This window comes from Lynx rufus, unplaced genomic scaffold, assembly GCF_022079265.1.
Source record: "Lynx rufus isolate CCGP_SWC_20201006 ecotype Redwood Valley unplaced genomic scaffold, mLynRuf1.p SCAF_4, whole genome shotgun sequence".
Lineage (NCBI taxonomy): Eukaryota > Metazoa > Chordata > Mammalia > Carnivora > Felidae > Lynx > Lynx rufus.
In genome coordinates, this window is record NW_025814856.1 from 96,462,271 (window position 1) to 96,489,809 (window position 27,539).

Genomic DNA, 27,539 nt, shown 5'->3' on the forward strand with positions numbered 1-27,539 from the left:
CTACCGTGCTAGTCCAATCAGTTCCAAAATAAAAAGGAAAAGGTTGATTATGTCCAAGTAGATGTTCAGGGCAGCAAAAACATACTCCTCGGGGTGCAGGTCAGAGTGATGGTGGCGCCCTCCCACCATGAGCTGCACATCCATCACCAAGTACTTAAAGAAAAGAAGGAAGAATTAGCTACAGAAATGGTATATTTCTATCAAATAAGTATCCTAAATTACCTGGAGAAAATATTTCAGCATCAGTAAAATATACTGCATAAAGTCGATTTATGGCTAAGTTAGGTTATTTTTACAGCCTCAACCATTCACTATGTCCCGGAGTTTGTACTCTATTACAAGTGCTTCATCCTCCTGAGGCCAGCAGGATCAAGTCTGTGAGCCTTCTTTTGCTTTCCAAATCCAGAAAACTTTGTTCCTTTAGCCAATGAGGTGGGACAATTGGACACAGAGATAAACTACAAACTGCCCTGTATTTGTGATTTTCCCACATGTTCTTGGTGAACCAAGAATGAAAATAAAGATGGTTCCTGACCTTTAGATTGATGTGCAGCAATAATGCTGAAATTCTTGGAGCTTTGGATGATAGCATTTTTCAAACCTTGCCATTGGAATGGCTTTATGATGATGTTAGTATTTCCAAAACATAGAATGAGGGGAAGGTGGGATTTGTATATAGTTAAATATTTCCCCCGAATAAAAAGTGTAGCTCAGCTGCAGTAGGTAGAATGAGGAGCTCCTAAAACTGCAGGAAAAGAGCCAGAGACCTCGCTCACGCTTGTGTTTGTGGCTGGGTGAGCAGCCCTGGGCAGCATGAGGACATTAGAGGAGGTTTCCTTAGAAACCCCTCGGTCCCAGGCAAACCAAGGACAGTTGGTCACCCTAAAAAGCAGGCTGCACAGCAGCTGAGCTTCCAGACTTCATTTATAACCCTGAGGTCCTGACTTCTACAGAGAAGCGCTTTTCTCTCTTCATCCCCTCCAAGAACTCCTGAATTTACCTTATTTCTTCTCATAAGAGGGATAATAACTTCTAATCGTTTCACAGACATGCCTTGGTGGTTAGGAGTACACCTTCCAGGTGAAATTATGTTTTTGAAGGCAGACAGGAAAGTGAGAGTGAGATGAGCTGGGATCCACCTGTCCCCCTCCCCCTCAGGGAGAATGGGGTTCAGGACACAACCCAAGACACAGCCAGCCCACAGGGAAGCCCCAGTTGGGATTCAAATCCCCAGGGGCATTTGGGAGTAACACCCTGCCTCACTCCCTACAACTCTGGTGGTTAAGCATCCCCTCCCTACCCCGCTGAAAAAATGTCAATGTCCCTCTTGCTTTATCTGTTTAGTGTTGGGTAGACCTGTCTGAGGCTACAAGAATTTTTGCTTTGCCTCCAAACTGGGAACAGAAACACCAATGTACTTTTGCATGGAAACAAACTAAGCCTGAAACAGGACACAAGAAATATAACAGCAGGCATCAATTGCAAAGGCTGAGAGCATAAGAGTAAAGGAAAATGAGCACAAGTTAGTTCCTTTCGGTATTAGGAGAAGAAATAAGAAAACTGAATTATACATACATAACTTCCTGGTCTAAATTTTTCTGACATTTGAAAATAGACAAGACATAATTCTAATAAAAAGGAACGTGATGAAGCAAAATGTGGATATTTTTAAGCCGGTGATAGTATGTGGAGTTTATTACTCCATTCTTGGTACTTCTGGGTATGTTTGGAAATGCCAAAAAATAATTAAAGGAAAACCTAAAATATGTGACACGATAAAAGCATAAAATGGAATACCATGTGCCTTTAAGAAAGAATGAACTTGGGGTGCCTGGGTGGCTCAGTCAGTTAAGTGTCCAGCTCTTGGTTTTAGTCAGGTTACGATCTCATGGTTTGTGAGTTTGAGCCCCACATCAGGCTCTGTGCTGACAGCACGGAGCCTGCTTGGGATTCTCTCTTTCCCTCTCTCTCTCTGCCCCTCCTGCAATCTCTCTCTCTCTCTCAAAAAAAAAATAAACTTAAAAAAAAAAGAATAAGCTCAATCCATAACTGCTAATATGTGAATACCATTATTTTTGAGTGAAAAAGCAAAGGTAGAACCTTCTATATAGTATGATTACACTAAAAAAAAAAAGAGAGAGGGTGGGGGGTAGGTGTGAATGGCCAACACAACATTAAAGGAAAAAAACAACATTGGAGGACTGATTCTGTCTGACTTCAAGACTTACTATGGAGTAAGACAGTATGGTATTGATGAAAGAAGAAACAAATAGATCAATAGAACAGACTAGAGAGCCCAGAAATAGATTCATGTAAATATAGTCAAGTGATCTTTGACAAAGGAGCAAAGGCAATACAATGGAGCAAAGATAATCTCTTCAACAAATGGTGCTGGAAAAACTGGGCATCCATATGCAAAAAAAACAAAAAACAAAAAACAAAAAAAACAAAAAACTGAGACAAAGACCTTACATCCTTCACAAAAATTTGTTTTATCATTGACCTAAGTGTAAAACACAAAACTATAAAGCTCTTAGAAGATAACAGAGGATCTTTTACCTAAGGTATGGTGGTGACTTTTTAGATATGACCCCAAAGGTATAATCCATGAAAGAAATAATGCATAAGCTGAAGTTCATTAAAATTAAAAACTTCTGCTCTGTGAAAGACAATGTCAAGAGAATGAGAAAACAAGCCATAGATGGGAGAAAATATTTGCAAAAGAAACATCTGATAAAGGACTGTTGCCCCAAATACACACACACACACACACACACACACACACACACACACTTAAAACTCAACAATAAGCAAACAATCTGATTTAAAAAGATCATTACTTGTTCTCTGGGCTGAAAAACATAAGCGATACCTCACCAAAGAAGATACATGGATGGCAAATAAACACATTAATAGATACTCCTCATCATATGTCATAAGGGAAACGGAAATTGAAACAACAATAAGATACCACTATTAGAATGGCCAAATTTGGGAACACTTACAACATCAAATGCTGCTGAGGATGTTAAGTAACAAATTCTTATTCACTGCTTGTGGGAATGCAAAACGGTACAACTACAAAACGGTACAACATACTTTTAACCATCTGATCCAGTAATCACACTCCTTGCTATCTACCCATTGGAGTTGAAAACTATGTCCACAGAAAAACCTGCACAGGGATGTTTACAGCAGCTTTATTCATAATTGCCAAAACTTGGGAGCAAACAAGATGTCCTTCAATAGGTGGATGGATACATAAACTGTGGCACATCTAGACAATGGAATGTTATTCAGCACTAAAAAGAAATGAACTATCAGGCCATGAAAAGACCCAGAAGAACCTTAAGTGCACATCACTAAGTGAAATAAGCCATTCTGAAAAGGCTATTATACGGTGTGCAACTATATGACATTCTGGAAAAGGTAAAATTTGGCAACAGGAAAAAGATTGGTGGTTGCCAGGAGTTGGAGGTAGGGGAGGAATCAAAAGGTGGAAGACAAAGGGCTTTTAGGGCTTTTAAACACTCTGTATGATATCATAATGATGGAACCTGTCAATATATATTTATCTAGACCCATAGACTGACTGTACAACACCAAGAGTAAAGTCTAATGTGAACTTTAGGTGATTATAACGCATCAATATACATTCGGCAATGTAACAAAGGTACCACCCTAGTGAGTGATGTTGATCGGGGGGGAGGCCATGCGTGTGTAGGGGCAAGGGATATGTGGGAAATGTCTGTGCCTTCCTCTCCCTTTTGCTGTGAACTTAAAAGTGCTCTAAAAATTGTCTTTATAAAGAAAAATAGGGGCGCCTGGCTCAGGTCATGATTTTGCAGTCCATGAGTTTGACCCCTGCATCAGGCTCTGTGCTGAGACCTTGGAGCCCGGAGCCTGGAGCCTGCTTTGGATTCTGTGTCTCCCTCTCTCTGCCCCTCCCACACTCATGCTCTGTCTCTCTCTCTCTGTCAAAAATAAACATTTAACAAATTTTTTAAAAAAAGAAAAAGAAGAAGGAGAAGGAGGGAAAGGAAGAGGGGGAGGCATAGGAGGGGAAAATGAAATACTGACTCTAGTTGACTCTGGGCCTAGCACTTGTCAATGCACAGACCATATTCTTTGTCAAAGAGAGGGAGAAATTAGACTCACAAGTGAGAAGAGTACAGTTCCAAGTCCAGCATACAATAGGTGCAACCACTGCAAAGAGAAGAAACAATTGTATGTTAAGAAAAAGGTCTGGAATAACGAAAGGGCTCACTTAGTTTACTGCTGTCAGATAAAGACCCAGTATTAAGGAAAGTCACATCTGTGGGGAATTTCATCTTTTTGAACATAGTGGTCAACAGCATCTACTCAATTCCATTCAGCAAACACATGAAAACTACCCTTGCCGAATCAGTTTTGCTAGATAAGTGCTAAACATCTCACGCATGGTAGGACAAGTAGAACATACTAGATATGGTTCACTTTATGCACCATTGCATAGCCCTTCTAGGGCGTCTGCCCCTATACTCACTCTTGGAATGGGTGGCTCTGCGAAAATCGTGACCCTCATATACCCTAGCTAGGGCTAACTGACAGGAGGTGGAAGATGTCTGCTCCAACAGCAGTGACTCTCTTGACTGACCAGAAAGTAAGATCAAACAGATGCACCAGGCCAGTCAGAAATCAATTCCCAGAGGCTGTTGCATCATCAGCTACTGTTGGGGCTATTACTATACAGAGAAGGCTGATCAACTCAACCCAAGAGAGGAATGTGGGATTTCCATTTCTGTGAATCCTGCCGCTTCTTCCCACCTAGGAGTTCCATGAGCTTCCCTGGGTCTTTGCCTCGAGTTAGTCTGGGTAGTGTCTGTTCCTTGCAACCAAAACAGCCCTGATCAGAATATGGGACTGATGTGAATGCCAAAGGGGTTGGCTCTATAGAGGGAGAGGATAAGAAGTGGTATATAACATCTGAGAAAAATAATGTCATTCACTCTTCAGGACAAGAAAGCTCATCCTAGACAAATGGAGCATTCTGCTAACCAGGGAAGATCCTTGGCCGATGACATAAACCAGGAGTCAGTGACATAGTGTGGGAGGGACAGTATTTCCGGAATGAGCTAATAGTAAGAAAATACCTGATTACTGGAGTCTGAAGAATTCAAAATTGCCAAAGTCAAACAAGCCTGTATACTTACAACAAGGCTCTGTCAAAAGTCTTCCCTTCCATTTAAACATGTGTGTAAGATTAAATATTGTAAATATTTGTGAAAGGAAGTTTACAGGGGGAACAAAGGTTCATCTATCTAGTAGGAAACACTGTTTCTTAACTGCACCTAAATGGTATTGTAAAGACCTATGGAACCAACCTAATAAATATTTGTATTATTCCTACCAATATTATTCCTACCAATTTGTATTATTATGGCTACCAGCCATAATAATAAATGGAGAGCTGTGTAGCCTTTTAAGGCACATCTTTGTTATATCTTCGAGTTTACCTCTAAAATATAGATACTACAAAAATAAATAAAAATAAAATAAAACAAAATCTCCCTAACTATAAGTCTACATAGTCATTCATAAAGCTAAACCAATTCAGGCTTAACTCTTAGTTATATGTCTGAAGATCACTTAACAAGTCTACTTGTTGCCAAAGAAACTCTTGGATTCAGCAGTTGGGCCAAGTTGGCCTTAGGGCTTTAGTCAAAAGGTCACAGGCTCTAGGTCAATCCTCAGTGGAGCTGGCTGCCCATAGGGTCTCCCCACAGGAGCCAATGACAAGCCGGGCCCACACCCCCTCTAGCCTCCATCCACAGACTGTGCGCTGGGAAGAGCATGGCACTGGCGTCCCACAGATCTGGCTTTCATCCCACCCCTACCACTTACTCCTTGTGTAGACCTGGGTGAATTATTTAATTTCTCTGAGCATGTGTTTTTAGCTAAACAATAGATGACACATGTACTTTTCATAAAGGTCATGAGAATTAAATGTAATGCCTACGAGAAAACCACAGGCTTATATCTGATATCTGGTAAGAAGTCAGTGAATATATATAAGGAAGAAAGGAAGAAAGGAAAGCAAGCAAGCAAGCTGGAATTACTCTACGCTGCCATCGGGAAAGTCTGAAAAGCCCATCACTCCACTTTCATTACTTCAAACAAGCAGCACCCAGGTATAGGAGAAGTCTGACCAGCCCTGTGGGTAGGTTCACCCCAAGACCCTCTTACGGAAAGACAGCTATAGTCTAGAGAAGTAGCTCCATTTTCATGCCCCACACTTCCAACAGGACCCCAACCACACCACGCTGGGCGGCCGCAAGGACAGGCCTCACAGACCTCCAGCTACTGGGAGGTGCCCGGCCGCTGTGCTGTGCAGCCCACTGCAGTGATTTTCTGGGCCACGCCTATCACTTGTCAGTCACTGGGGAGCAGCAGAGTACTTCCTGGGAGACACAGGACTACAGTCAACTTTAGCTCAAGGAACACCCCCCTCACTCCCCCTACAGCCTTGCTGAACCTTCCTCGACTTCATGTCTAGAATGTTCCCACTGCCCACTTTCCCTCCCCTTCACCTGGTGTCAGATGTGCTACTGTGGTGGGGCACATCTTCCAGCCCTCAGAGGCTCCCCAGCCCCTTTTCTCTCACAGACACTTCTCCCGTTCAAGTCCTCATCCAGTTCACCCAACCGAGGGTCTGCTTCACAGAAGATCTAGGCCAACACAACCAGCACTTTGCCCTCTAACAATTCTCTGAGGTTCCCAAACAAGATCCCACTTACATATGAGCGTATGAAGAGGAAGAACATTCCATAGATGAACAGTACGAAGAGAAAAACGAACAGCATCCCATTTAGCATGGTGAAATCCCACTGAGGAAATATAACACAAAAACAGCTCACTTATCATCTGGAAGGAATTTCAGGAGGTTTAGAGATGCACCTTATGCCCCATAGATAGAAATTGGCCCATTTGCTAATAATCTACCCTGGACAATTCTGAGAACCATAGACATCCATTTGCCCCTATCACTGAAAAACACTACATTAAAAAGTGTGGTGTTGACTGGAATTTGCTTCATGAGGGAGAAGAAGGTAGGAGTATGGATGAAATAACAAGAGCCGTGGATACATGAGGGCTCATTATACTATTCTATTTTTGTATTTATAGGAATAGAATGTACATTTGTACGTACAGTATGGTCATATTTCTGAAAGCATGTGCATAAAATACAGCAATGAACTGGGCGCCTTTCCATGTTGGTATGCATATATTTTAATAAAAATATATACACTAAGCTTTCAGAAATTATTGCTGATTCTTTTGTAATTTTGAAATTTATTAATATGCTTTTTGGTTTTGCCTTCATAAATCAGGGATGAAAACAGCCTGGGGAAGCTGAGGAATTTTTTTAAACAAAGGGGAATATTCATCTTCTGACCTGAACAGAATGATATTATACAGCAAAAGAAGACCCTTGAATCCATGATACTTTCTTGTAAGAGCTTTTTCCTAACTCCTGTATGTCCCCCCTCACTCCTTACTTCTTGCACACCAAGAGAATAATTAGAAGCACTAGGTTTCCACATGTGGTTCTCAAACCAGCACTATCTGGGAAATGCAAATTATTGGGCTGTGTCCCAGACTTTCTGAAGTAGCAACTCCAGGGTGTCCAGAATCTGTTTTAACAAACCCTCCAGAGGATTCTGATGGCTGTTTAAAACATGTATGTCTAGAGGGGCGCCTGGGTGGTTCAGTCAGTTAAGCATCTGACTTCGGCTCAGGTCATGATCTCACAGTTTGTGGGTTCGAGCCCTGCATTGGGCTCTGTGCTGACAGCTTGGAGCCTGGAGCCTGCTTCAGATTCTGTGTCTTCCTCTTACTTTGCCACTCCCCTGCTTTCTCTCTCTCAGAAATAAACATTTTACAAAAAATTGTTTAAAAAAAATTTTTTTTAATGTTTGTTTATTTTTGAGACAGAGTGAGACAGAGAATGAACGAGGGAGGGCCAGAGAGAGAGGGAGACACAGAATCCGAAGCAGGCTCCAGGCTCCGAGCTGTCAGCACAGAGCCCGATGCGGGGCTTGAACTCACAGACCGTGAGATCATGACCTGAGCCGAAGTCGGACGCTCAACTGACTGAGCCACCCAGGTGCCCCCCAAAAATTGTTTTTAAATACTTGTCTAGAGCTATGCATTCCATACTTGTGGCTAGGTAAGCATTCAAAGTGTGGCTAGTCTGAAGTAAAGTATGCTGTAAGTATAATAAAATACACACTGAATTTGAATTTTAGCTCAAAAAAGAATGTAAAATGTCTCAATATTTGCGTTATATTGTTTACTGAAATGTTAATACCTTGCATACATTGGGTTAAATAAAATATATGATTAAAATTAAATTCACCTATTTCTTTTTGCTTTCTTTTTTTTTTTTTTTTTTTTTTTTTAACGTGGTTACTAGGAAAGTCAGAAACCAGAAGGCAAAGAAGCTACGGAGGTGAGGCCCACAGGACAGCAGTGAGCAGGAAGGAGGAGAGATAAGAATGGGTCAGGAAGGGCCAAAGGAACACATCTACACACTCCCTTGTGACAGAAATCTTTTTCGGTGATACATACTTTTGTTTGAAGAGCAAATAAAGTGAGCGATAACGTCACCAGAGCAGTCGCTGCTGTTGCCCACAGCACTTCCTCTGCATTACAGAAACTAAAACCAGAGACTGTGATTATTGTTCACATACATACAAAGAAAAGCACACGCGAGAAAGGAAATATGTATCAAAGACTTACACTGAAACGGCTCCCAGCAGCAGACCTTGAAGAACTGTCTAAAGACAAAATTCACAATCAGAACCCTGGTCCCATAGGCCCAGAATCCAGAGATGATTTAAAGAGTGTGTGTGTTGGCGGGGTCTAGGGAGCGAGTGGGAATATGCACAACCCCGGTGCCCAGAGCTACGGGAAGGTTAATTATGGGACAAAAATAGTAGAACTAAACATTTACCTAACATTCCCCCGAGCCTGACAAGATTCTTCTATTAGTAAAAATTCCTTAGAATGCAGGAGTAACTTTCAGCATATTGATTGCATTAAATATGTGTTAGGAATATGGAAACCATAATAAAAGGTTTATCTGTAAGACCAGATCAGATGGGCCCACCCACACAGACACATCTTAACAATTTATCAAAGCAGGACATTCTGTTTCTACTAATGCTTCACCAACAGTTCAAGTGCTGACCTTTCCTACAGGGCTTGGGTGAGAGTTGAAAACTTCAAACCTCAGATGAGGGAGGAGGATTGAGACCTTTTCAGGACTGAGGATGGGGCTCCAGGACAGATCTCTACGGAGGGTGGGGCTGCACCTGTAGGTGCCCATCCAGGGCTGGGAAGAGGGCTGCACTGAGGTTGCATCAGGCCAGAGGGTCTCCATGGTCTGCTGGGGCCATGTGGGAGAGGGGCAGGTGCTGAGAGCCAGCAGGTGGTCAAGCCAGAGACGAAAAAAAGGCAACGAGGTTGTAGCTGGGTTCGTGGTCAGGCTCCAGGACAGTGGGCAGGTGGGGTGAGGCAACAGTTAACAGTGGCTGAAGGGCCTGAGGACATTCTCCAGCTGGTAGGGAGCTCCACCAGAGGCAAATCCAGAAACTCGGCTAACCCTCTGGTCCATGGCAAGAGCCAGGAAAGAATGCTCTGGTCTCCAGGAGTACAAATGAAGACACATTTTAACCATGGTGCAAGGACTGCTAGAGTGGCTTTGAACTTCTCCAGCTGGCCAACATCATATAGGATAAGAGACGAGAAGAACTGGAATCCTGAGAGTCCTGGATTGCATCTTTGCGTTTCCCAGACTCGGTGAGTAGGTGCCTGATTCTCTTCTTTGTTAAATCTACCAAAGCTGTCCTTATTTCCACCACAGGTTAAAAACAGTGTATCTGTTCCATGTATACATGATTGTTTTTTTAATTTAATGTTTATTTATGTTCGATAGAGAGACAGAGTGTGACTCTCTGGGGGGAGGGGGAGAGAGAGACAGAGACTGAACTGTAAGTACGAGCCTGACATGGGGCCTGAACTCATGGATCATGAGATCATGACCTGAGCCAAATTTGGAAGCTTATCTGACTGAGCCACCCCCTAGGTGCCCCTACACATGTTTTGTTTTGTTTTGTTTTTAAGTTTGTTTATTTGAGAGAGAGAGAGAAAGTGAGGGAGGAACAGAGAAAGAGGGAGAGAGAAAATCCCAAGCAGGTTCCGTGCTGTCAGCTCAGAACCCGATACAGGACTCAAACCCACAAACTGTGAGATCATGACCTGAAATGAAATCCAGAGTCCGATGCCCAACTGACTGAGCCACCCAGGTGCCCCCACATGATATTTTAATAATGTGCTTGCTTCCAAACTTCCTCTTAAGATTTTCTTCTTCTACTTGCTCAAATGCTTCATATTTTTCCATCTTTAGCAGCACATAAGTGTGTGGGGGGGGGGAGAGGATAGTGGGAGGAAGATAGGGCTCAGAAGGAGAGGGAGAGAGAATGATTTAAAGCTGGAAACCACCCTTCAGTTTTCCAAAGAGGAGAACAAGAGGCCTTAGAAGTCAAACCTGCCTGATGGCTTCAAGGGCGCAGAACACAGGCTCAAAATTCTATGGGACAAAAGCTGTCTTCGGTATGTGTGTTTTCCCCTCAACTCCTTTTCTGAAATGGTTTCTCCATATATTTCCTAATACTTAGCCAAAACATAAAGTCTACAAAATGCATCTAATTCTTTGCCCCTGTATATTTCTTCTCTTAAGCTGTTCCCTGTGTCGGGATAAACAACAAAACCTCAGAGATGAGAGCTTTGATCTCTTCTTGTGATAAGCATTAAAAACATGGAAAATTTTTAAATAAAAAATTCAAGTATTTTTAGAAAAGTACCTCCTCTCCCCATCCTATCACCTCTGCTCTAGGACTAGGCTCTAGTATAGTTAGCTTTCTATGCCTGGCTTTTAACCTGCACTTCTTCCTGAGTGTAGTCTGTCCAGGAACTAGGAAACCCCATCTGCTCCCCCGAGTGATGAGCAAGGTATCCACGCCAGGTAAGAAAGGCCTTTCAATGCACTGGCAGCCAAGGAATGCCCAGATGCCCAGATGTGGGCATCAGAGAGCTAGTCTCCAGAGGAAGATGTGCTTCCCAGCATATAAATCACACTAGACACTGAGCTATCTGCATGCTGAGAATGTCACCACTGTTCATGTGTCCTTACTCTCTTTGACCACCCGAAGGCACAGGCCCAGATCTAGGCTCATCACACTCAAGTGCACAGGATTATGCATTTTAAAATTTTTTCATTGAAGTACAGTTGGCATACAATACTGTGTTAGTTTCAGGTATATAGCACAGTGATTTGACAATTATATATGTTGCAAAATGCTTACCACAATAAATACAGTATCAACTGCCATCATACAATATTATTGACTATATTCCCCTGGAACTTTCCATCCCTCTCATTCATTTATAACTGGAAGTTTGTAACTTTTAAAATCCTTCACCTATTTTGCCTATCCTCCCCATTCCCACTCACAACCACCAGCTTTTTCTCTGTATTTATGAATCTGGTTCTGTTTTGTTTGCTTATTCATTTGTTTTGTTGTGTTTTGTTTTGGGTTCCACATATAAGTGAAATCGTATGATATTCGTCTTTCTCTAACTTATTTCACTTTGCACTTACCCTCAAGGTCCATCCATGTTATCACAGATGGCAAGATTTAATTCTTTCTATGGCTGAATAACATTCCATTGCACATATGTCCTCATCTTCTTTATCCACTCATCTATCAGTGAGCACTTAGGTTGCTTCCATATCTTGGCTATTGTTTTGTTGTTCTTATTTTAGAGAGAGAGTGAGAGATTGCACTTGAGGTGGGAAGAGGGGCAGAGGGAGACAGAGAGGATCTTAAGCAGACTCCATACTCAGCGCGGAGCCCAATGGGGCGCTTGATCCCACGACCCTGGGCTCATGACCTGAGCCGAAATCAAGAGTTAGACACATTCAACCGACTGAGCCAACCAGGGGCCCCCCTATCTTGGCTATTGTAAATAATGCTGCAATAAACATAGGGTACATATATCTTTTTCAATTAGTGTTTTCATTCTTTGGGAAGATACCCAGAAGTGGAATTAGTGGATCATATGGTATTTCTAATTTTAAATTTTTGGAGAAACTCCATACTGTTTTCCACAATTTATATTCCCATCAACAGGCCAAGAGGGCTCCGTTTTTGCCACCACTTATTTCTTGTCTTTTTGATACTAGCCATTCTGGCTCGTGTGAAGTGACATCTCAATGCATTTCCGTAACTAGTCACGTTAAGCATCTATTCATCTGTTGGCCATCCATATGTCTTCTCTGGAAAAATGTCTATTCAGATTCTCTGTGCATTTTTAATTAGATTTTTTTGGTATGATTTTTTGGTAGATTTTTTTAGATTTCATTTGTATGAGTATCTATCTATATAGCTATATAGATAAGATACAGATCTATATTAGCTTCTTCTAAGATAAATCATTTGCAAATATCTTCTCCCATTCAGTAGGTTGCCTCTTTGTTTTGTTGACGATGGTTTCCTTCACTGTGCAAGAGTTTTTAATCTGATGTAGTCCCAATTTTTTTGTTTGTTTGTTTCCCTTGCCTGAGGAGACTGATCCAAAAAAATATTGCTAAGGCCAATGTTACAAGAGTTTACTGCCTATGTTTTCTTTTAAGAGTTTTATAGTTTCAGGTCTTACACTTAGGTATTTAATCCATTTTTATTTCATTTTTGTTTATGGTATAAGAAAGCAGTCCAGTGTCATTCTTTCTTCCATATGGCTGTCCAGTTTTCCCAACATCATTTGTTGAAGAGACTGTCTTTTCTCCATTGTATATTCTCGTCTCCTTTATAGATTAATTGACCATATAATTGTGGGTTTATTTATTCTATTCCATTGATCTATGTGTTTGTTTTGAGCCACTATCATACTGTTTTGATTCCTATAGCTTTGTAGCATACCTTGAAATCTAGAATTATCTTGAAATCTGGAATGGTGATACCTCCAGTTTTGTTCTTCTTTCTCAAGATTGCTTTGGCTATTCGGGGAGCATATGCATTTTGTACACTAACCACTGACTTTATTTTCCTACCCTTATTTTTCCTTTCATCAGATTTCCCTACCAGTTTATCTTATCCTCTTATATTGTGGGTGTTTTTATAAGCTGCCTCAAAACTCATATGGAACCAGATGAGGAATAAATCAATTGGTACATAAATCTTCACAATGGAAGGGTGCTGAGTTCCTGGAATCCTTGTGGGCAGCACAGAAAGGAACTGGCTACAGGAAAAGGAGCCACACATTTTCTGTGACCCAGAGAGCAGCACTGATCCACAAAGAAAGGACCTATGTGGTGAGACCTTGTGAGTGGAAGCCCCACAGGAGGCGCTGGTGAAACAGGAACCAGACCGTGCTGAAATGAGGAGAGCCCAGGACCAGAAGCCCCAGCCTCACCCCCAAATTTCTGGAAAAGCCAGAGGTGCAAGGTGGGGAACTAAGGGAACCTGTGCTGACCTGGGTTTCTGCACCGAGACTTGAAATAGAAATAAGAGAACTCTTACAAAAATAAAGTATACTTCAAACACATGAGTTTGTGAACTAAATGTGGAATCCACTCTCCATAACAGAATGTGTTTGTTGTGCCCAGCAGAGGGCCATTAACAGTCAAGTTAACTGTTCCTGAAATGGAGCCTGGATTCTGAGCATGTTCCCCACGTGGCCTCCCAGAGGCAAGGTGGCTGGCAATAAGGACTTGCTCAGTGTCCCCAGATTCTCTAGCTTTAGTAAAAGGGCATGGATACGATCTCATAAACAAGTTTATGACTTTGTTACAGCCAGGATTGAGCCCAGAGGACATCTCACAAATAATTTCTATCTCTATTATTCCACAAGAAGATTTTCCACGATAGAGGCAGAAATAGTAATGTGTCAAAAATATATTTCACAGGTGAGCTAACAACACATGCTAACAAAGTTTACTTACAAATACTCCCAGGAGAATGTAATTCACAGGCACCTGACGCTGGAGATTCCCACAACAAGCAAATACAATAAGTACACCAAAAAATGCTGGCCTGAGGGTAATTGAAAGCCATGTGTTATTTGTTTCCAGTGATTTTATCAAATGATACAGGCAGATGAATAGAGACAGAAATATACATTATTATCTGATAATCACTATTATAAACAAAACTGCATGCAGATTATTACCTTTACTTCTTTTTTTTTTAGCTTTTAAAACTAACTTTTCTTATTTTCATCCATAGAATTTAAAAAAATTTTATTTTGAAATAATTATAGATTCACAAAAAGTTGCCAAGAGACAGAGGTCCCATGCATCCTTTACTCAGTTTCCCTCAAAGGTTACATCTTACATAAATATAGTATAATACCAAAGCCAGTGATTTGACATTGGTACAAGGTATATATAATGCTATGTCATAGAACTTGGACACAAATCTATGAGTAGACATGTGTAACCAGCACCACAATCAAGATTTGAAACTATCCCATCATTAAAACCTCAACAAAGATCTCCTTCATGCCATCTCTTTATGGTACACAACACACACACACACACACACACACACACACACACACACACACACACACCCTAGCTCCTTAGAACCACTAAGTTGCTTGTTTTCCATCTCTATGATTTTATCATTTCAAGAATGTTATACCTTCACCTAATTTTTAATAAAGAACCTCAGTCAATAGCTAATAGAAAAAAAACACACTTTATTAAATCCAAGAATACTTACAAGATTGCATAGGTGAACCAGGCATTCATGAGCACCCAAGCTTTTAAACCCTTCCTGGTTAAAAAATAATTAATATAGTTTTAAATGATAAATTGTTTATTTTTCTAACTAATATAATATTTCAGTAGAAGTAAAACAATCTCATGGGAAAGGGGTAAACCCTTAATCATTGGCAATGATAAATGAGGAGTTAAATGGTGAAACGTATAACCATATCTTGCTTCTTAAAATATATTTATAAAAAGATAGTCATAATAAGTTGTAAGTTAAATTTGTATGAATGCAAATGTCCTGGTGACATTTTTATTTTTAAAAAATACTGCTAAGTGTACAAAGTAAAGAAAATCAATTTCTCATATATTTGTTTTGTAAATAGAGATTTTCACAGGATAGGTTTAAGCAGTGATGGGTCATAGTCCCTGAAATAATTTCAACATTCCAAGTCTCCAAGGCCTCCATAATCTCACCTTTTTTCCTTTATCCACTTTCATCTGTGGAAATAGCCAGGGAAAATAGAAAATGAAATAGCGCCCCAAAAAGACTAAGACAAAAAGATCTTGGCCTAGGAAGTTGAAGTAAAACTGTGGAAATCTACCAACACCTTGGTCTGAGAGTTGCCTCAGAAACAACAAAGCTATAGAGATATTATAGCCTATGAATGATTAAGAAAAAATAGATAATTTTTAATGAACAAAATTGAGTTGATTCGATAAGAATTAATGTGAACAACTTAATATTTCATTTACATCAGTAACAAAGACTTACCAGAAAATAAACACGCTGATAATCGCCCCAGTGACCACCAACTGAGCCGACAGGATCAGGAACACTTTTATAATGAAAGCTGAAGAGACAGAAACATTATGTTTATGATACAATGTTCAAAAGTAAAAAAAGAAATATAGGGGCGTCTGCGTGGCTCAGTCGGTTAAGCGGCCACTTCGGTTCAGGTCATGATCTCACGGTTTGTGAGTTCGAGTCTTGAATCAGGCTCTGTGACAGCTCAGAGCCTGGAGACTGCTTCAGATTCTGTGTCTCCCTCTCTCTCTGCCCTTCCCCTTCTCTCTCTCTCTCACTCTCACACACACACACTCTCTCTCTCTCAAAAATAAACATTAAAAAAATTTTTAATAGAAATGTAATTACCTATTTTTGATACTTAACAAAAGAATATTTCCTCTGATTTTTTTTTTTTTTTTGAGGATGGGAAAAGGAGTAGTAGTTTAGAGTCAGCAAATGGAATAACCACAAAAATACAGCTCTACAGAACTTGTGGGAAATATTCCATTTGGATGGTTAGAGGTGTTTTATTGGCCATCTGAGGATTTATCCACAGAAGTCCCAAAAACCTAAAAGACAAACCCAGGAACTTAATTCCTTATGATTCACACCCTGTCCTCCTTAGGACCACAAGTGACCTGAAAGTCTCTGAATATTGCAGGCCATTACTAGGGATCCAGCTCCCGCATGCATGCAGAATGGAGCACTGAGAGGCCTCAAAGCTGCGGGTAGCGAGGGTGGTTAGCCCTTGGAGATGGCCTTGGGCTCGCCCTGAAGTTTGCAGATTTCCCACCACTTTTCTTGCCAGCCTTCCTGCCTTCAGCAACTCCCTTCCCTTCTACTCGAGCAGACATCAGGTAAAACAAGGAATTACAAGACCAAGGGGTTCCCAGCCGCACTCCCAAGCACAATACAGAACATGTCGGCATCTCCTTTTGCTAACTTCCTACTGCACAGGCTTTTCTGGAGTGCTCTGAATATGGTGCTGGGGATGACAATGAACTGTTTTGTAGCTTTCTCTCAATTTTAAAAGGAGAAAAAAAAACAGAGAGTGCTGCTTAAAGATGACTTAAAGGACTGTCAACTGTGCCGTTTTGCTGTGTGGTTTCTATGCACAGGAAGGGTGACAACAAAGAAATGGGACTGAGCTATGTTAATAAAAATACCAGAATGTATGTGCCCGATTTTGGGCTGCCTACATTAAAACCTTCATGTAATCAACATTTATTTCACCTCTACTATGTCTGGGTGGGGATGGGACTGGGAGGGAATGCTTTTTTTAATGTTTATTTTATTTTTGACGGGGGGGGGGAAGGGAGGGAGGGGCAAAGAGAGGGGGAGAATACATACAAAAGGGTGAATTGGATCCTCCCTTAGGTCATACATACACAAAAACTAATTATTAGTTTAAAACGGATGGAGGGGTGCCTGGGTGGCTCAGTTGGTTGAGTGTCCAACTCTTGATTTCGGCTCAGGTCATGATCTCACAGTCCGGTCTGTGAGTTCGAGTCTCATGTTGGGCTCTGCATTGTCAGCACGAAGCCTGCTTGGGATTCTCTCTCTCTTTGCCCCTCCCCCATTGGTGATTTCTCTCTCTCTCTCAAAATAATTTTTTTTTTTTAAAAAAAGATAATAAGAAGTGTTGACAAGGACTTGGGAGAAATAGGAACCCTTATACACTGCTGGTTGGAATGTAAATGATGCAGTCACTTTGGAAAAGTTTGGCAGTTCCTCTTAATGTTAAACAGAGTTACCACATAGCTTAGCAAGTCCTAGGTATCTACCCAAGAGAAATGAAGATGTATCTCTACACAAAAACTCAAATATGAATACTGACCACAGCATTATTCATAATAACCAAAAAGTAGAAACAACCCAAATGTCTATCAACTGCAGGATAAATTGTGGTAGGGTCCCCTCCCTAAGGAAAGAAAAAAAAAAGCCTCAAGGCAACCTGACTATATGCATAGGTGACAACATCCCTTAGGACCTTGTAACATGAGACCACATAATCAGACTACATGTTTGTGTGTTACCATATATGGGAGACGAAGTAAAAAAAATACATAGAAAACTACACCACGTGGCGTTCGGGGCTCAGTTCTTTGGGTACGAACCCAACTGAGCGGTGCCAGCAGGAATAAAGTTGCTTCCTGGAAAGAAAAGCCTCGGTGTTACGACTCTCTGTGCGAGAATCCTGCTACATTACTGGGGGGCTCGTCCGGGATTCAGACAGTGCATTTCCACCTCCTTTGCCACCGGGGCTGCAAACCTCGGGGTGCCGGGAGAGGCAGCCTCACCTGGTGCCAGCAGGCCGCTTGATCCACAGGAGACCAGCCCTCCTGGCACACCGGGACAACAACCCCTGTATGTCATGGAACCCAAGAGGCCCAGGAACCGGCTCGGGGATGCCCATCAGCCTTCTAAGAACCCAGGTTCGTTTTGGCAGACCTGCCCGTAAGAGGCAAAAGGGGAGCCTGATCACCTCCCAGAGGTGCACTAGTAGTTCCACAAGGGACGAGGAACGAAGCTGCAACACTAAGGTGTTGGTGCTGGGCAGCATGTTGGAGTCGCCGTGTGACTGTGTATGGGGACTTGTGTCTCCTTTATTTCCTTGGTCAACGACTATAATTTGAGCCAACTGTCTCTGGTTATTTTACCTCAGAACGGGGACTTGAGGGAATATTCCCAAGCAGCTGCCAAAACTCCTTTTGTTTCAGGGAAATTCCCTGTCTTCTCAGGACTCACATGGACTGTCTCATTCCACTGGTGGCAAACAAAACAAAAGAAACCTGGAGTCTGCTCCTCTGAGCTGCCAAGATTTAAAACTGGGAATTCTCTTCTCTGCCTTCCGCTGGCACCTGTCTCTTCTGTCTTCCCTTCCCCACTCCTGTTTCTGCACCACCTGGGGGGCGGCTGGCACAACTGGCTCCTCAATGCCTCAGGCACCATCAGCTCCTCCTCCCACCCTAGATGTCCAGGAACAAAGACCACCGATGTCAGATTTCCCCACCAACGTTGCAGGTAAAAATTAACCAAGGGGAACAAATTGTTTTACATGGACTCAAGTAAAACGTATTCAGTGTTTAAGCTAATTTAAGTTTGTTGGTTTGAGATAGATGTTTATCAACATTAAAAAAAACTTTTATTCTACCTTGATTTGCTGAGGGTCAAATAAGCTCATGTTATCTCTGTTCCAATTTGTTAACAAAAGGATGACTTAAAGTGACAGTTAATTTTGTTGGTCTCTTAAGTTTTCATGGGTAATTGTTAAGATAGCTTTTAAAGTCTTTGGTAACCTAAAATGTTAAAGTTTTGCTTGCATGCATGCTAAATTGAGATTGAATTCATTCGATATCTAATGAGATAAGAGGTTAAACCACTAATTACTAGATGTAGGTTTGTGCTTCTGACTTGTTGCAGAAACAAACAAAGGATATTTGGAACTGTTGAAAAACATGCTTTGTGCTTAATGGATTCCTAAGTTTGCCATTTAAAAAAATTCTGATGTAACATAGAGTTCACAATTGGTTACTACTTAGTTTTCACTGAAGACTAAGGTTTCTAAGAGTTAAAATTCTGCTACATGTAGTTAAAACTGATAAAAATAAGAAAAGCAACTCTCTATGTAGAAAGTAGTAGATATGAAAGAAAGATATAAGAAATGGAAATATATTTTTGTTGAAGGTAAAAGAAAGTAATTTTGTCCTAAATGAGACTGGTTATTTGGAGAGAAATGGCTTGGGACAAAATCTAAATGCAAGGAAAAATTGTAGAATGTTCGTGAAGGAAAATATTTAAAAAGAAATTTTATGTGTGGTCAGGGTGGACTAAGGTTAAAATAAATGGATTTTAAAAGTACACAGGGTTGAGATTAAAATTCTTCCTCCTTTGATCCAAAGGCTGGGAAAATGATGACAATACCCTTAGTGCAGTCCTCCAAATCCTTCATATTTGTGTTGTTCCTATTTACAGAGGAATGGATGCCTCTGCCATATGAGGAATAGATAATATACAAAGGGATTTTACTAAGATACATGAGAGCCATTTTACTAAACGTAGCCCATTGTATGCCAAAAATGGATTTCCACATGACTGAAACATATTTATGTGGGCGTTGTTGAAAAAGGCAGGGGAATAGACCTTGACTTTGGCTCTTTAACCCCTTTCCTCAATGGCCAATGATCAATATATAAGTTACTGTTAGTACATCCTATGGCAACCAGGAAAGTCTTGCTTAGTCACAGTCCATACTCCCAAGGTCCTACAGGTGGGAAACAGAGGGGTAAAAACAAACAAACAAACAAAAAGACAAGACAAAACAAAACAAACTGGAAAGACCAGGCCAGCTCTCAGAGGTAAGGTCAAGCCCAGGTAAGAATGACTACTCCCAGCACCTCACAAGCCTGACAGGGCTTTTGGCTGCCAGTCGCATAGCCAGCCAAAACAAGAGGCCAGGGAGACTTGAAATAAGGGACAACTTTCTTCCTTTTTCCTACAGATGGGTAATTCCCCAACCAAGGCCATTACTCCTTTGGAATGCATTATGATTCATTTTCTTTTGCACCAAGGCTTGGCCCCAATACAAATTGGAAAAGGGAACCTGGACACCAGAGGAAAATATCAACGACAATACAACCCTACAATTGGACATGTTTTACAAATGTGAAGGGAAATGGGGAGAATTCCCTTATGTTCATTGTTTTTGGGCCTTAAGAAAAAAATCGTATGTATGTATATATATAAGCATATATATAAAAGCATATATAAGCACACACATTATATATATATATATATATATATATATATATATATATATATATATATATATATATGTGGATCCTAATTTAATGACAACCCTTTCTAAAGTCCAGCAATCAGGAGGGGAAACAATTAAGGGCCCCTTACCTGTACCCAAAACAGACCTAGAGAAGGAGGAAGGGAAGTCTTCCACCTCAACCTCCTCCTCTTCAGGTCCTTTATCTATCTATCTATCTATCTATCTATCTATCTATCTATCTATCAAAAAAAAAATACAATTCTGCTCCCTGCTAGCCACCTTATCCAGGCCCTCCCTGTAATGTAACAGGCATGTTTCCCTTACAGGAAGCTAGAATGCCAGAAGAAAAAACTTTTACATTACAAGGTTTAAGACAGATAATAGGAGATCTAGGTAAATTTTCTTTTTTTTTTTTTTAATTTTTTTTTCAACGTTTATTTATTTTTGGGACAGAGAGAGACAGAGCATGAACGGGGGAGGGGCAGAGAGAGAGGGAGACACAGAATCGGAAGCAGGCTCCAGGCTCTGAGCCATCAGCCCAGAACCTGACGCGGGGCTCGAACTCACGGACCGCGAGATCGTGACCTGGCTGAAGTCGGATGCTTAACCGACTGTGCCACCCAGGCGCCCCGATCTAGGTAAATTTTCTGATCAGATAAGCATATAAAGCCTTTCCAGAATATTACATATTTTTTTGAGTTGACCTGGAAAGATACAATGCTTTTGTTAAATCAGACTCTTAATAAGATAGATGTTTTGAGAAAAAAAATTTTAAGGAAATCTAGCTTTTAAATTATGCTAAATTAGCCACTATTTTACAAACACAAAATGGGAGCCCAATGGCCTTCCTGGAGAGGTTGAGGGAGGCTCTCATCAAATATATGGCTATCTCCCCTGACACCCCTAAGGCTGAGATGATTTTAAAGGACAAATTTGTCAATGAGCCCTAGATATTCAGAGAAAATGCAAAAATTGGCTGTTGGCCTTGAAGGGATCCTTGGAGGAGCTCTTATGAGCTGCCAATTGGGTATATTACAAACAAAACAGAAAAGGAGGCCGGAAAAAAAAAAAAAAGTCTGAGGCCTTAGTTGTGGCCTTATGTACTATGTCAGACCAGACTTCCTGTGGTCCTGGCACCAAATGCCATTTATATGGCCGTTCAGAGCATTAAAATGAGAACATCCTCAGAAGGGACAACCAAAATGAAAACCCCATAATCCATGCCCCTTGTATAGAAACAATCACTGGAGATCTGAATGTCCTCGGGGACCTCTATCTGTGAGGGCTCAGATAACCAATGTCCCTGGAAGGGACTAACCAGGGCCTGGGGCTCTTCACATAGGCTCCCCTAAACCAACTGTCTATCAGAAACCCAGAGCCTTGGGTAACTCTAAATATAGAAGGAAAAACTGGTTGATTTCCTTCTTAACACCAGAGCTACCTTTTCCGTCCTCCTTTCCACTCCAGGCCAACTACCCAAACGTGACCTCTGGAAAACTTCTAACTAAATTTTTCTCTCAGCCCCTGGGATGTAGATGGGGAAATCTAATTTCTTCTCATTCTTTTCTCATAATGCCAGAGAGCCTTACTCCATAGCTAGAAAGGGACATTATAAGTAAATTAGAGACTAGGGTGCTACTAACTACAAACAGATAAACAATTATGTGAGCTTTTGAAAATTACTGGATATTGTAGGCTATAGATAACAGGATTCAGGAAAATAGTTTGCTCCTATATGAATTATTAAAGGAGACTCAATCCCACCTACTCTCTGCACCCCCCCCCCCCAAATAAACTGGGGTCTGACTTCTAGACACTGTCTCCAGTCCTTGGAATGGTTACAAACAGAGCAGGGCAATTACTGTTACCATGCTCACAGAGCAAAAGATTATTAAAATACAGCACCAGGCCTTTCATTTAGGGAGGGACAAAACTTATCAAATGGCCCAAAGGATGTTTACTCGAAAAAACTTGTCAAGGAGAATTCTGCAAGTAGTTTCAGGCTGTAAAGTATGTCTTAAACACAATCCTTTCAACCACAAACTTGCTCTCCCAGACAATCAAGGAACTGGAGACTATCCAGGAAAGACTAACAATAAGGTCTCACTCAGATGCCAAAGTAAAAAAAAAAAAAAAAAAAAAATTCCAGTATCTGTTTGTGGGGGTTAATACTTTCACTAGTTGGGTAAAGGCTTTCCCCTACAAGATAGAAAAGGGACAAAAAGTAATAAAAATTCTGCTTTATAAAATAATACCCAGGTTTGGCTCAACTGAAAATTTACAAATTAATAATGGTAAATGGCTACCTTGACTCTTTCTCTAGTAGAACTCCTGGCTCTTGAAAAAGTTTCACAACTCAAAATAAAACAAACTGCGTATACTCAGCAAAACTCTAAGTAACACCTTACAAGCATTAGACGCTTAAAAAAAAATTTTTTTTAATTCAGTTAGGGCCAAAGTCTTGGAAATAGAGCCACCATTGATTACTTACTGCTCTTGCTTCTCCATCACTTGGGTTATGAGAGATTCCCTGACATATATTGTTTACAAAGTCAGGGTCTCTCCTAGATTATTTGACAGATTTGGAAACTGTAGACATTAAGATGCCATCTTATTGGTCAGTATAATCTTTACTTTGTGTTTTTCTCTTGGTGTCTGCTAATGTTTATGCCACCGCATGCCTGCCAGCCTTCCTGTAAAACCATACTGTGGGCCACTTGACTGACCCATGGGTAGACTCTAACTGCTATACCCCTACACCATCCCTTACCAGCTTGAAGAAGCCAGAACAGTTATCACCCCTGTTCCCTAACAGCAGTTACAGGCCCTATTCGAGGGGAGAAATAAATAGGGAAAGGGTTACATTAGGGAGGGAAAAAAAAGGGCCATCCAGGGAGGCAGACTGCGGCTGCAGTGGGAGGCTAAAGAAGCAGATGGGGTTCTCCCTTTATAAAATCCTTTATAGGTGCCCTCCCCCCATTATCAAGGGCATAAGGCAGGGGGATCTAAATGAGACAGACAATCTAACCCTAAGACAACAGATGTGGGCCCTTGGCTTTACCTTAACCACCTTAGACCACTGGGTCAGGGAGCGATTACATGTGAATCTGACCACAGACACTCACCCCTTTTAACCAGGAGATGCAACATGGATAAAGGAATGAAATGTCCAACCCCTCTGGAGGGGCACATTCACTGTCATTTTGTTCACCCCTACTGCAGTACAGATCGCTGAAGTGGGTCCCTGGATTCACTACAGCAGCGTGAAGCTGGAATCTCAAAACTGGGAGTGCATTCCTGATCTATCAGTGCTGTGCAAGCTCACCATATGGAAGAAGCGGTCTGCAACTCCAGAGGCTCCAGGAGACTGCAGCCCCGCTTTAGTCACTCCAGAAGCTGACTAATCTACCCAGGGCAAAAGCCTGAGGAATCAACAGTCCAGTGAAACAAAAGACTGTCCTTATTTTCTATATGTTTCCTTACTGTGATGCACTGTCACACCTTGCTTCTCACTATTATTATGATTCTTGCTCTACTCTTTGCTATAGGATGGGCTGAGGCCGCTCTGGCCAGCTAAAAACGTGATAAGTAATGTGATAAATGTGATAAATGTGTTTCTGTTAACACTCACCTTCCTTTTGTGGATAGGATACTTCCTTGATACCAACATGGCGAAACAAAGGCCATAAAAGACTAAAAAAGTTAGATCCCCACAAACTTATAGTAAAACAAAATACCCCAGTCCTACTATCAGGGTTTGGCTTCTCAAAAGGTCAATTATTGAAAAAAAACTGTCTTGCTTAGTGTGAAAAAAGCTCATCGTCATCTCTGTTAAAAACTTAACATGCCTAGGCCAAACATTTTCTAACTCAACTGCCTGAAAAACCCAATGGTGGGGGACCCAGATCACCTTGAGCCAGATCCCCACTCCTTGTCTAACTTCTCTCATCTCTGAGAGGCCTGGGACATCAACGCAGCTATCAAATGCCGGGCCCCAGGTGGACTATATACTCGATATGTGGAAGGACAGCCTATATAAACCTCTAAACCAAGATGATGCTCTTTGACCCTAAATAGAGGGGTCGGAGCATCAAAGGGGGGAATGTGGTAGGGTCCCCTACCTAAGGAAAGAAAAAAATAAAAACCTCAAGGCAACCTTGCTCTTCGCTTACCTGACAACATCCCTCAGGACCTTGTAACATGAGACCACTTAATCAGACGCATGTTTGTGTTTTACCATATATGGGAGACAAAGAAGTAAAAAATACATAGAAAAAAACTACTCCACGTGGCGTTCAGGGCTCATTTCTTCGGGTTAGAACACAACTGAGTGGTGCTGGCAGGAATAAAGTTGCTTCCTAGAAAGAAAAGCCTCAGGGTCAGGACTGTGTGAGAATCCTGCTACAAAATAACCACAATGTGTTCTATCCAAGCCATAGACTACTATATGATCATAGAGAAGGAAGTACTGACATGTACTACAACATGGGTGAACCCTGAACACATTATGCTAAGCACAAGGCAATCACAGAAGATCACATACTGTAGGATCCCATTTATATGAAATATCCAGAATAAAAAAATTCATAGAGACAGAAAGTATGTTAGTGGTTTGTCAGAGGCCAGGGGGAGGATGGGATGAGGGGTGACTGACTGCTAATGGATATGGGTTTCTTTTTGTGGTTGCACAACTGTAATATGCTAAAAATCATTGAATTGTACACTTAAAAGGAGTGAATTTATGATAAAGTGTATAAAGCTGCTTTAAAAAATTATAGCCCCCCAGCCCCATAACTTTTTTTTTAATGTTTATTTATTTTTGAGAGTGAGAGACACAGAGCATGAGCAGGGAAGGGGCAGACAGAGAGTGAGACACAGAATCTGAAGCAGGCTTCAGACTCTGAGCTGTCAGCACAGAGCCCTAAGTGGGGCTTGACCCACGAACCATGAGATAATGGCCTGAACCAAAATCGGACGCTCAAACTACCGAGCCTCCCAGGCACCCCTACCATAACTTTTAATCCATTACCCTGCTATATTTTTCCTTTGTTTCCATAGTGCTGTCAATATACCATATAATTTTTTTTTTAAGTGGGAAAGGCCCCAGCCTCTGCCCTCCAGGAGAGGCAAATGATTAACTCTAACAGTGGTGAGGAGGCTTTACATGTTTTCAATATAACCCCTTAAACCTGATTCCCTCATCTGTTAAATAACACTACAATGACTTCATTCACAGGGTTGTTGTAAGGACCAAATGCAAAAATATTCCTCTTGCACAACACCTGGTGATGAAAGATTGGTACCCGTGGCAGAGGTGACTAGTTGCTTAGTGACATCCATTCTCCCTGGCTCCATCACTATCCACCCCAAATCTTGTTAAAGATGGCAATGGGCCCAACTGAAGACCTACACGTGGAGGTGGCCACATGATCCTGGTACGGTCAATGACAGGAGATTGGAAATTCGTGGGTGTGGTTTCTGGGAAAGCCTCTCAATAGAGGTCAGATTTGGCTGACTCTCAGGACATCTGAGACCCATGAATGGCACCTCTTGCGGTTGTCAAGGCAGCAGACCAGCCATGGCCTTTCTTTGCCCTTGCCTTTCCCTATCTGGAAGGCCAGAGCTCCAAAAGGCATCTTTCCAGCCACAAGATGGGGGGTGAGGGCCACAGGGAGTCGGCAATGGGATTCAAAGTTCACAGTCGACTTTTAAGTTGTCTAGGCCCTAAGAAGGTCTAAGTGTGACAAAATGATCATTGGGGACCTGCAGCATTTGCCTTGAACTGCCTACCTTCAAATTTCCCATTTCATGAAAGATAAAAGAAATATTTATTTAAGCCATAGTGTTTTAGGTTCCTGTTGCTCACAGCTGAATATACTTCCTATACAAAATTAATGTCTAGGGCACTGAATTAGTATGCTTTAAAACTTAAGACAGGATCATGGCATCACGTTGTATGTAGGTAACAACATTCCACAATCAATGAGTAATTCATATATCCTAAGGGAACCACAAGTTATTCCCCATATGTTTGTGATGAACTTCTGAATGCCTTGGACCACTCTGGGGCCATCTACATCATGGCCCTACATCATGCTTCATGGTAAAGTATGACTTGGAAACAGTAAAGGCAAAGTTAAGTCTTCTAACAGTCCACTCTGGAAACATTTTAAGAGAACACTTGCTTTTCTGTTCCAAAAAGTTAATTTCTTTATTCTTACCTTTGCGGATTGATGAATCTGAGAATGGATGGCTTAAAGTATTGCTGAACTCTGGGGTGGTATCCTCTGAAATCTGTACCACATAGCTATCCATGGGCTCTCCAGTCTTTGCATGTGGTTCTCCATGATTTCTTTGTGGCTCAGATGAAGGTGAACTTGTGGAGGCACTAGACTTGGTCTGGACGTTACTATCTACTGCTTTCCGAACCAGACGCTGATGATCTCCAGAACTAAAGTCTATTGGTTCACTGACCTCCAAGTCCATTTTCCTGAAGGACGAAAATCATTATTTAAGTCCTTGTGCTCATGAACCCACTACAACCTTAGCATCCTCATACCATTCAAGGAATTTTTTTTCTTAATTTTAACTGCCTTAGCTCAGTACTTACCAAGTCAGTACTTAACAAATATTTATTGGATGAATGATGAATACTTTTAAGATGAGGTCTATAGAGTAAAATAACTTGCATTCTATCATAAAATTAATGTTTATAAATTCATTCAGCAAAGACTTAATAATCTCCCTCTTATGTGCCAAGTGTGCAGCTGTCCTCGTCACCTCTGCCCTCAAAGTGCTTATATTTTGGAAGAGAAGATAACCAAACAATAATATAAAAGGCAAAATTTGACAATAAACTTCATATTAAAAAACACATATATAAAAGGCAAAATAAGCAGGGTCAGGAACAATGGATGATATGAGAACCCCCAATGAAATCTGGAGGAATATGCAGGAAGTAGAAGAGGTTGTCAAAAGCTTCCAGAGAAAGTGAAGTTTAAGCCAAAGTTGGAAGATGAGTAGGAGTAAGAGGTGGGGAAAGGCAGGGGAATCAGCCTGGACCAGAACTGGAAGCAGCAGAGAGGTCAGGTTCCAGAGCAGAATGAGGTTAGACAGAGGACTAGTTAGGGCAGGTCAATGAGGGGCTGGCA

General features: G+C 41.3%; 1 protein-coding gene across 1 annotated transcript; it reads right to left on the minus strand.

Annotated features, from left to right (window-relative positions):
- Nucleotides 1-26,874, minus strand: LOC124524543 (protein lifeguard 1-like). The gene is made up of 9 exons (XM_047096852.1): nucleotides 26,610-26,874; nucleotides 15,594-15,672; nucleotides 14,829-14,882; nucleotides 14,048-14,138; nucleotides 8,782-8,819; nucleotides 8,611-8,698; nucleotides 6,777-6,866; nucleotides 4,159-4,206; nucleotides 1-153 (listed from the first exon to the last, which is right to left on the minus strand). Exons 1-9 carry the CDS (start codon nucleotides 26,872-26,874, stop codon nucleotides 1-3), a joined length of 906 nt encoding a protein of 301 aa, XP_046952808.1.
- Nucleotides 26,875-27,539: the final 665 nt, after the last annotated feature.

What these genes read in the sequence shown, in the direction of transcription:
- LOC124524543 (XM_047096852.1), bottom strand. Translation starts at nt 26,874, where the DNA reads ATGGACTTGGAGGTCAGTGAACCAATAGACTTTAGTTCTGGAGATCAT. An exon ending in ATCAGCGTGTTTATTTTCTG is followed by an intron (nt 14,883 to 15,593) that starts GTAAGTCTTTGT and finishes TTTTTTAACCAG; the next exon opens with GAAGGGTTTAAAAGCTTGGG. An exon ending in TGGTTCACCTATGCAATCTT is followed by an intron (nt 14,139 to 14,828) that starts GTAAGTATTCTT and finishes AATTACCCTCAG; the next exon opens with GCCAGCATTTTTTGGTGTAC.